The sequence below is a fragment of the Manduca sexta genome, unplaced genomic scaffold, assembly GCF_014839805.1.
Source record: "Manduca sexta isolate Smith_Timp_Sample1 unplaced genomic scaffold, JHU_Msex_v1.0 HiC_scaffold_1504, whole genome shotgun sequence".
NCBI classification, from domain to species: Eukaryota; Metazoa; Arthropoda; class Insecta; order Lepidoptera; family Sphingidae; genus Manduca; species Manduca sexta.
In genome coordinates, this window is record NW_023592375.1 from 27977 (window position 1) to 36903 (window position 8927).

Genomic DNA, 8927 nt, shown 5'->3' on the forward strand with positions numbered 1-8927 from the left:
TTACATGAATCATCACAAAGATAAGGTTACAGCATTGTTTTGCATTATCATACCCGATGTTGCTTGTGATGCGCCGATTTGTTAGTTTATCTTCTAGTCTTTTGTGATACTGAGGTGACTGAAGCTCGATGGAGATTATTGTCTTTTTATTGTTATATTTATCTTAACTTGCATGAAACTTTGTTAGACTTAGTGCTTTGAATTTTTCGTTTCGAATTACTGATTAGTTTTTTGTATGTGTGTTATTGTATATTAGAGTAAATTCAATGAAAAACTGGCCAAGTACTCGTTGGAGCCTTGACATAAAATAATTCCATCGCTGCTCGTTTTAGCGTATCATTGCACCTTTATATATTTCTGTTAGTGTTCAAGTGACGATTTTAGTTTTGCGGCATCTCGGATGGTCGACGTTATAAAACTCAAGTATTTTATACTTGATGACAGATTGAAACATATACAGAAGGATGTCCCTCAAAGTTTACAAAGCAAAGAAAATACACCGGTTCCGATTCGGACCAATTTCGATCCCCCACAACTTGGAAAGTACTTGCACTTTTGCATAGCTTGTAAAACCTTTTTCTAATTACGAAGTTCTCAATTTCTTCCAAAACAAATATTTGTATGAAATACTTAATAATCATCAAAATTATTTTGTACTTGTAGCCGACTGTAACTGTATGAACATAGATTATTAGACGTATAAGATAAAACAAAACCTTTACATTAACAGTTGGAATGGAAGACAAAATTATTAATGCAGAAACATTCGGACATAACGTCAGGAACCCAAGATTTAGATAAAGTATTTTTATTTAACGGTTTTCACCTCGACAACCGAGAATGTTTTTGTAAACTGAAAATAGTACTAAGTAAACGAAAATGTGCTGTAACGTTTTCCGTAACGTTGATAGATACACATAATAATAATGCATTCTAAAGAAATAGGGAAATGTTTTCGGTATATAAACGCAATGACTATAAAGTAAAATGACCATATAACCACTAGACAGCTAATAACAGACGATTGGCTTCCGTTAACACATCCGACAGAAGACTCAATATAGCTTACCGTTCTAATCAGTTTCAACCACATGTGTCAGCAGTGAACACTTTCGTGTTGGCGAATAATATATATATTGTCATGGCTCTTTGTAATGTACGGTGGTGTGATAAAATAGCCATAATTCTAATATTCAGAAAAATGGTATTAGGTACATTTCACAAGCAAGTCGCTAATGCGAGTAATTGATCTAAAGAGGCATCATATTTTATTTTAAAATTTTAATAACTGTCATTGAGTTCACTCAGGATCGCATCTTCGACTGGAATGCAAGGAATCTGGTTGAGTTCAATGACAAGAAAGCCCAGGTGTGAAAACCACACGTAAATAAAAACCGTTTTCGTCCCTCCCCAATCTCTCAGGCACTCCACTTGCAATGCGGAAAGGCCTAAATATCTTGGGCATAGAGGTTAGCTGCGGTCTGAATCCATCGAAGGCGTAATGTCTGCCACAGTTCGAAAAGTCATAATTCTGGAGAGGATGCGGAAGTATTTCACGATCGGACAGCTTTGCCGTTTATATCAGGCGCAAGTGCGGCCTGGTATAGAATACTGCTCGCACCTCTGGGATGGTTCCGCAAACTACTTGCTCGATGCCTTGAACAGTTCGCAGCGACGGGCTATCCGCATTTTAAATAATGCAGATGTCACAAAAATTTAAAGCCTCTGCAGTTGAGGTGGGACATTGTCTCACTCAGTGTATTCTATCGTCTGTATTATGGTAAGTGCTCTGAAGAATTTTTCAATCTGATTCCATCCTCACCTTTTTCAAAACGTTGGGTGGTATCTTTTATCCCGGCGCGAACCAAAAGGTTCGGTAACTCATATCTGTGCGGCACAATCAGGCTGTGGAATGGATTGCCAGCATACGCATTCCCTCTTTTCTATAACTTGGAGTCCTTCAAGCTAAGCGGGAAAAAGCCATTAGGCAGGCCGGTATGACTGTACCGACCGTAAGGGGATGCTTGCATCTTTTGCCGGTCAGCACTTTCTTTGAGCTTCGCATCGCTTAACATTAGGTGTAGTGAAACCACTTTGGCGAGTCCCGATAATAAAAAAAGTGTATAATAATAGCAAAATGTGTGACTAGTGTATCTATACGGGCACTGCGATGACCCCATCAGTAGAGTGGGAACCAGATAGAATGTAGTCTGACGAGAGGTAGCTATCCCTTGTCGGTCGACTCAATTATGTCGGCCTGTTTGAAACCGGATACAAAATATGTATATCGTATATTATCAGCTTCGTAAAGTAATATCAAAATGAATTTTCCTTCATCATGCGGCAAATTTCTTCATGGTATATGCACCTGAGTAACATGGGCTTCTAAGTATCTCGCATAATTTCTCGGTTCTTGTTGAAGTTTTATACAGGTTAAACTCGATCTGATGAACGAGCAAGAGTAAGTATACAAAATAATTTTATAACACCCTCATTGTGTTTATCTATAATATCAGCCCTGCAATATTTACTGTCCCAGTGCTAGCTGGACACGTGCTTCCTTTACTACAGAGATGGTTTTAGGCCTCAGTTTACGCTACGTTGGTCTAGTGCGGGTTGACAGACTTCACAATTATTCAGAAGGTATGCACATAAAACTTTTTGAGAGAGTTAGACTGGCTATCGTCGCTTCGCTATCATTGTAACTACTTGTTAATAAACGATAAGTTATAAGTCTTTAGTGATAAGCATGTCAATGATATATATTTTTAACGATTTCGTAGAATAATCGAAAATTCTATAGTTAAAAATAAGGATTTGTTTTCCTGATATGCCGCTTTTTCCCCGACAAACAGCTAGGTAATGGTTTTATCATTCAATGTTGTTGGAGATTGTAACCTTCGTCGTGACTTATTATTTTTTATATGTTCTATTTTTAGAACTAATTGTATTTTGCTTGCCATAGTTACTTCTCTTAGTCCGAAATAAACACTCATGTCAATAACAACTTATTACTAACTATATTTAATTACAAAGAACATATACCATATTTACAACACGTTATCAGCACGAACGCTTAGTTCTTAGTTTTTCACATTTTTGGTAAAATAAAGTTGAATATATTTTTGTGTGACTAGGAAATAGTAATAGTCTGAAAATGTCACATGAATCTGGAGATGTTTCGAGTGTGAAAAATTCCCTGCGTCGATCACATCTTTTCCATTTCCTTGTTTGAGGATAAAAGATGGATATCCAACTTGGAAGTTCAAGATGCGAAATTACCTTATCCATGAGGATTTATGGGAAACAATCGGTGGATACCCAAATGGAGACACAACCCATGCCTCTACAAAGGTACGCAAAGACGCAAAGGCATTAGCAAAGATATGCTTATCAGTAGAAGGTGCAGCGATAACCCATATAAGATGTGCGAAAACTGCATCTGCGGGCATGGACTTGTTTGCAAAAAGCCTTTGAAGATAAGGGAATAGGACGAAGATTATTTTTGAGCGTAGACTGTACAGGTTGAGTCTATCAGAGTTCAAAAATATTGAACTATATATTAACGCAGTTATGTCAACCGCACAGGATCTTGCGGATATTGATGTAGTCATAGAGGACAAGTCTATTGCTGCAATACTTTTGGGAGGTCTAACTCCAAGGTATGAACCTCTCATTATGGCTTTAGAAAATTGCAATGTAGACGTGACTACAGAGTTGGTGAAAACAAAACTGCTTAATGAAATGTCCAAAGATGTGGCTACATCATTAGACTCTGTTTTTCATGCGAAGAAGAAGCCTAAGTCAATGAAGAAGAATATAGTTTGTTATGAGTGCAAGACACCTGGACATAAGAGACCAGACTGTCCACAGAGAAACAAGAAGGAGAAAGGCAATGCGGTAAATACCAATGATACGATATTTACAAGTCTTAATACTTCTGGAAACCCAAGAAAGGACATAATTTATGTAGATTCAGGTTGTACTAGACACATGACTTCTAGACGGACTGGTTTCAGAATATCTCGATACAGAATCAAGGTACTGTTACTGTCGCAAATGGAGAACAGATTTTGAAATATTTCAATAAACACGCCCGAGAACGTGGTCAACAATATTAGTGATGTTGCTTATATACCAGATTTGAAAGCTAGTTTGTTATCTGTATATAAAACTGTTGAAAAGGGTTTTATTTGTGTTTTTGATAAAAATGGATGTAACTTTTATAAATCTGATACTTTTAATTTTACAGGTGAATCTGTTGCTCATGCCTCGCCCTGTGGTGGACTGTACGTTTTAGATGGTACTGTAAATGTTTCCGAGAATGTGGCGGATAATTTTTGACACAAGATGTGCACTCTGGCTGTCAGGATAGTTATCAAATTTGGCATAAGAGGTTAGGACATTTGTGTCGTATAGGCATGAACCAACTGAAAAATCACAAGGTAGGTATAAAGTATACAGGAGTAGATAAAACTAGTTGTATCGCTTGCGTGGAAGGTAAACAAGCAAGAAAACCTTTCAAAAGGTTAGCGTTTAATAGGGCTACTTCCCTTTGGAACTGATCCATATGGATTTGATGGGACTGGTATCTACAACTTCTTTCAAGGAAATAGATATATGTTGACAATAGTAGACGATTATACGCGAAAAGTGTTTGCTTATTTTATTTCTTCTAAAACAGAAGTCAAAGATATATTTTGTGTGTTTCAATGTTTTGTTGAAAATCAGTTAGATAAAACAATTAAAGCAATTAGGACTGATGGAGGTAAGGAGTTCGTGAATAAAGAGTTTGTTGATTATCTTGCTTCAAAAGGTATTGAACATCAAACAACGACGCCTTATAGTCCTCAGCAAGTTGGAGTAGCGGAACGCACCCATCGTTCGGTTACAGAAAAGGCAAGAACGTTGCTAGCTGAAAGTTCACTACCGAAAGCATTCTGGGAAGATGCATTCCAAGTTGCCATTTACCTTAAGAATAGGTCTCCTCATCGAGCCTTAGGTGGACAAATTCCTTATGACAAATGGTATGGACGAAAAGGTGATCTTAGCCATCTAAAAAGTGTTTGGTTGTAGAGCTCTAGTCCATATACCTTCGTGTCACAGGAAAAATTAGATGTCAAGGCACAGGAAGCAATTTTCGTCGGTTATTCTGAAAATCCAGGCACTTATATTTTTAGGGCTCCTGCTAACCCACGAAAAGTTATTATATCCAGAGATGCAACCCTTTTTGAAAATTGCTTTACAGCGCTAAAGCAGAAGCAATCTGTCGCACAGTCAGAATCTATATTGTTATTTGATGAGCAAAAAGAGATTGATTCTGAGTTTGATCATGACTGTCAATTCTATGACTTTGATGAGAGTATCAGCCCGGCGGCTGAAGCAACTTTACCAGTAAATCTAGAAAGTACAAAAGAGTCAGTGACTCTGGAACAGCGAGAGTCTCTCATTGACTTAAGGCTGCCTAGTGTGGAAGAAGTGACAGCGAATTTGGAACAGGAATCGCACCCTGAGCGCAGATACCCTTCCAGAGACAGAAAAACAACAAATTTTTATAAAGCTTACAATACGTCAATGGTAGATTCTAATGAACCTACGACATATTACGAAGCTACTCATGCCGATGATGCTGATAAGTGGCACCATAATATGGCTGGTGAGTATAGTTCTTTAATGAAACTCCATACATGGAATTTAGTAGATAAGCCTAAAAAAGGTTATGCCATGTAAATGGATTTACAAAATTAAACTACCAAACTCTATGGTAAAGAACTTATGATATTGGGAATTTTGTTGATGACATAATAAGTCTTTTTTAAATCTTAATTTGACATTTTGACACCGTCAAGAATTTGAATTTTTGAGAAGATTTGTCGAGATATTTTTCATTAAAAGATCTCTGAATTATATTCTTTCTATATTAGAAAAGTTTAATATGAAGGAGTGTAAGACCGTGGATACTCCATTAGTTTAAAATAATATGGCAAGAAGAACGGATGGTCAAGTCATAAGAATGAAGAACCATTTAAAGGGTTTTTGTGACGCAGACTGGGCAAACTGTCCAATCGACAGAAGGTCATACACCGGTTATGTTTACAAGTTAAGTGGAGGTCCAGTATCATGGGAATCCAAGAAGCAACCTACTGTTGCGTTAAGTTCGGCCGAGTCAGAATATATGGCATTAGCGTCTGCTACGAAGGGAAGTGTGTTACTTACGTCGGTTTATATACGAGATAACAGGTATACTTTGTTCAGTTAACTTAGCTTCTGACAGCCAAAGTGCCATTAATCTTGTTCGAAATCCTGTACACCACAGCAGGACGAAGCATATAGATACTAGGTTTCACTTTATTAGGAAAAGGTATCTAATAATATTGTTAAGTTAGAATATATAAAAAGTAACGATATGCCTGCTGATGTACTAACGAAGGCCCTCGGACCTCTAGCACACAAACGATGTGTAGTTAACTTAGGTTTAGAAACTTAATTATTTTATTTGTTTTGTTTCTGTCACAACTGCGATTAAGGGCGGCTGTTGGAGATTGTAACCTTCGTCGTGACTTGTTATTTTTTATATGTTCTATTTTTAGAACTAATTGTATTTTGCTTGCCATAGTTACTTCTCTTTAGTCCGAAATAAACACTCATGTCAATAACATCTTTTTACTAACTTTATTTAATTACTAAGAACATATACCATATTTACAACAAATGTAAATATCGAAGTTCATATTCCACTCCAGCTTTACTCCTAGTGGGTCGATTTATGTATATATAGGCCGATACATTAAAGAAACGAATCTAAAATGGCGTCTTGTACTTGCGTTGACAGATAGTACAGCAAGCATATAAAATTCAGGTCCAAGATTTTTTTTTTAAATTAATAATATTTAACTAGCATTCAATCATAAAAATGATTATTAATGAATATTACTTTTTACTAATTTATTAATACTGCCTATGATACGGTTCTTCACCGGGATCATCAAATTGTAATGGTTTTCTTCCCACATTTATTAATTTTAAACTTAATAAAACTTTACAACAATAACAAACAAGTAACAATGGTTAAATAAGAGATAAATATCACAACGAAATCATAACAAAAATCACAGAGCGCGTCAAGACAGCATAAAAGCAAATCAAAACTGATTATTTTTCTGTCTACGCTACAATTACAACAATTATTAATTTTAGCACTGGTGTAATTACCATATTAGAAGCTTCTTCAAGTCAGGCGTACGTTTCGTGCCACTCGCTAGCTAGTTCAAGAGTAATTATTTTACACTTCTTTTTTAAATTTATTATTTAAAATAACTCAAAAATCACCTAATAAACGCAATTTACTTTAAAAATGTATCACCGAATCAATCCAAATAAATAACTTGTTTCTCCAATTAAGAATCAAAATATTAGCACAAAAGGAATGCTGAAAATGTGACAGAACCTTTTTAATACGTAAACATAGAGCAATACATTAAAATAATTATGATTATTTAAAATCATTAGATATTTGTAATAAATAAAAAAGATATTCGTTTTTATAAGGAAAAAGGACGCAGAATAAAAGCCACTATACTAGAAGTAAGTTTAAAGTTTTGGCAACCCTGATTTTTACATTATCTATGGAGAAAAAGCTGAGATTATATTCCAGTACTTATTGCTATTGAAACCTACTTTAGCTATGCATGTAAGGTAGCCTTTTAGCTCTATTTTATCTATGAGTGTGAAAGAGAAAGAAATATTGAGGCACACAGCCCCGTAAAACTCAACAAGATTCAGAATGATAAGTATATTTTGCGGGTCTGTTAGGTATTATAAACTAAATGCGTGCATACTGATACGGTACGTTTGTAGGTGCGCTAGAGGCGAACCAGTGCAGAAACTACTACTGTAGCGGGTCTAGCACCTAAACGATTTCTCAGCTCATTATGGAACTTGGTAGGGATTATCTATACAATAATAGCTATCTTTAGAAGAAAAATATATACACATTGTATATCCCAAACAACTTTCCGGTAAAATATAGAAAAAAAAAAAATATGGTAGACGATATTTTTACATTGCACTTCCAGAAAATTTAGGCATTGCTCCTGATCCAGTTAGCGAAGCGTGAGACACGAACGTTGACACCAGGGAAGCGAGGCAAAGCGCATTGCTCTCCCCAGGAGCACACCCCAACGACGACACCATTGTGGTAGAGAGGACCACCGGAATCACCAAAGCACTGGTCGCGACCGCCGACGTCGAGCCAGCCGGCGCACAGCATGCTATCGGTGATGATGCTATCAATAGCGGCATAGCGATACCTGCACGTGGCTTCGTTCACAGTCCACATCTGGACGTGGCGCAGCTGCTCCGATGGAGGACCACCGCCTCTAAAAATAATAGGGAGTATTTAGAAACATATAGAACAAAACATAAATCTGTGGCGAAAATCTAATTTGGATGACATTTTGGATTATGTGCTGTTGTTTTGTATACATACAAATTTCAACAAATAAAATTACCCTGATGTCACCCCATCCGGCAGCCCAGACAACTTGGTTGTCACCGACGTTGCGAACAGCAATTTACAAACACCGCGACTTGGTAGCATAATAAATTATGACGTTTGACTGACATAAAAGTGGCAATACATATTCGGTTAACGTGAAGTCGAAAAGCTCAGAACGAAAAGTCTCGAGTTCACTTTGCCTATATTTTCCGCACGATTCCGACGAACACCGGCATAGAATGTCATAGAAAGTGCTGCCATCTGTATTAAAAAACATACTACAACATTAGGCCGCTTAACAGCGGGTTAGCTTGCGCCTGTGGCGTCACAATTTCACTTAGGTAACGGAATTTCTGGACAACTAAATGCAAGGTACGCCATCTATCGTTATTTAAAATAAGTAATCGATATCTATTAAATTAACAAATAA

General features: G+C 36.7%; 1 protein-coding gene across 1 annotated transcript; it reads right to left on the bottom strand.

Moving 5' to 3' along the window:
- Nucleotides 1-7648: 7648 nt before the first annotated feature.
- Nucleotides 7649-8369, bottom strand: LOC119191420 (trypsin, alkaline A-like). The gene has a single exon (XM_037445329.1). The coding sequence runs from the start codon at nt 8336-8338 to the stop codon at nt 8081-8083; it is 258 nt and encodes an 85-aa protein (XP_037301226.1). The 5' UTR covers nt 8339-8369; the 3' UTR covers nt 7649-8080.
- Between the last annotated feature and the right edge of the window lie 558 nt (nt 8370-8927).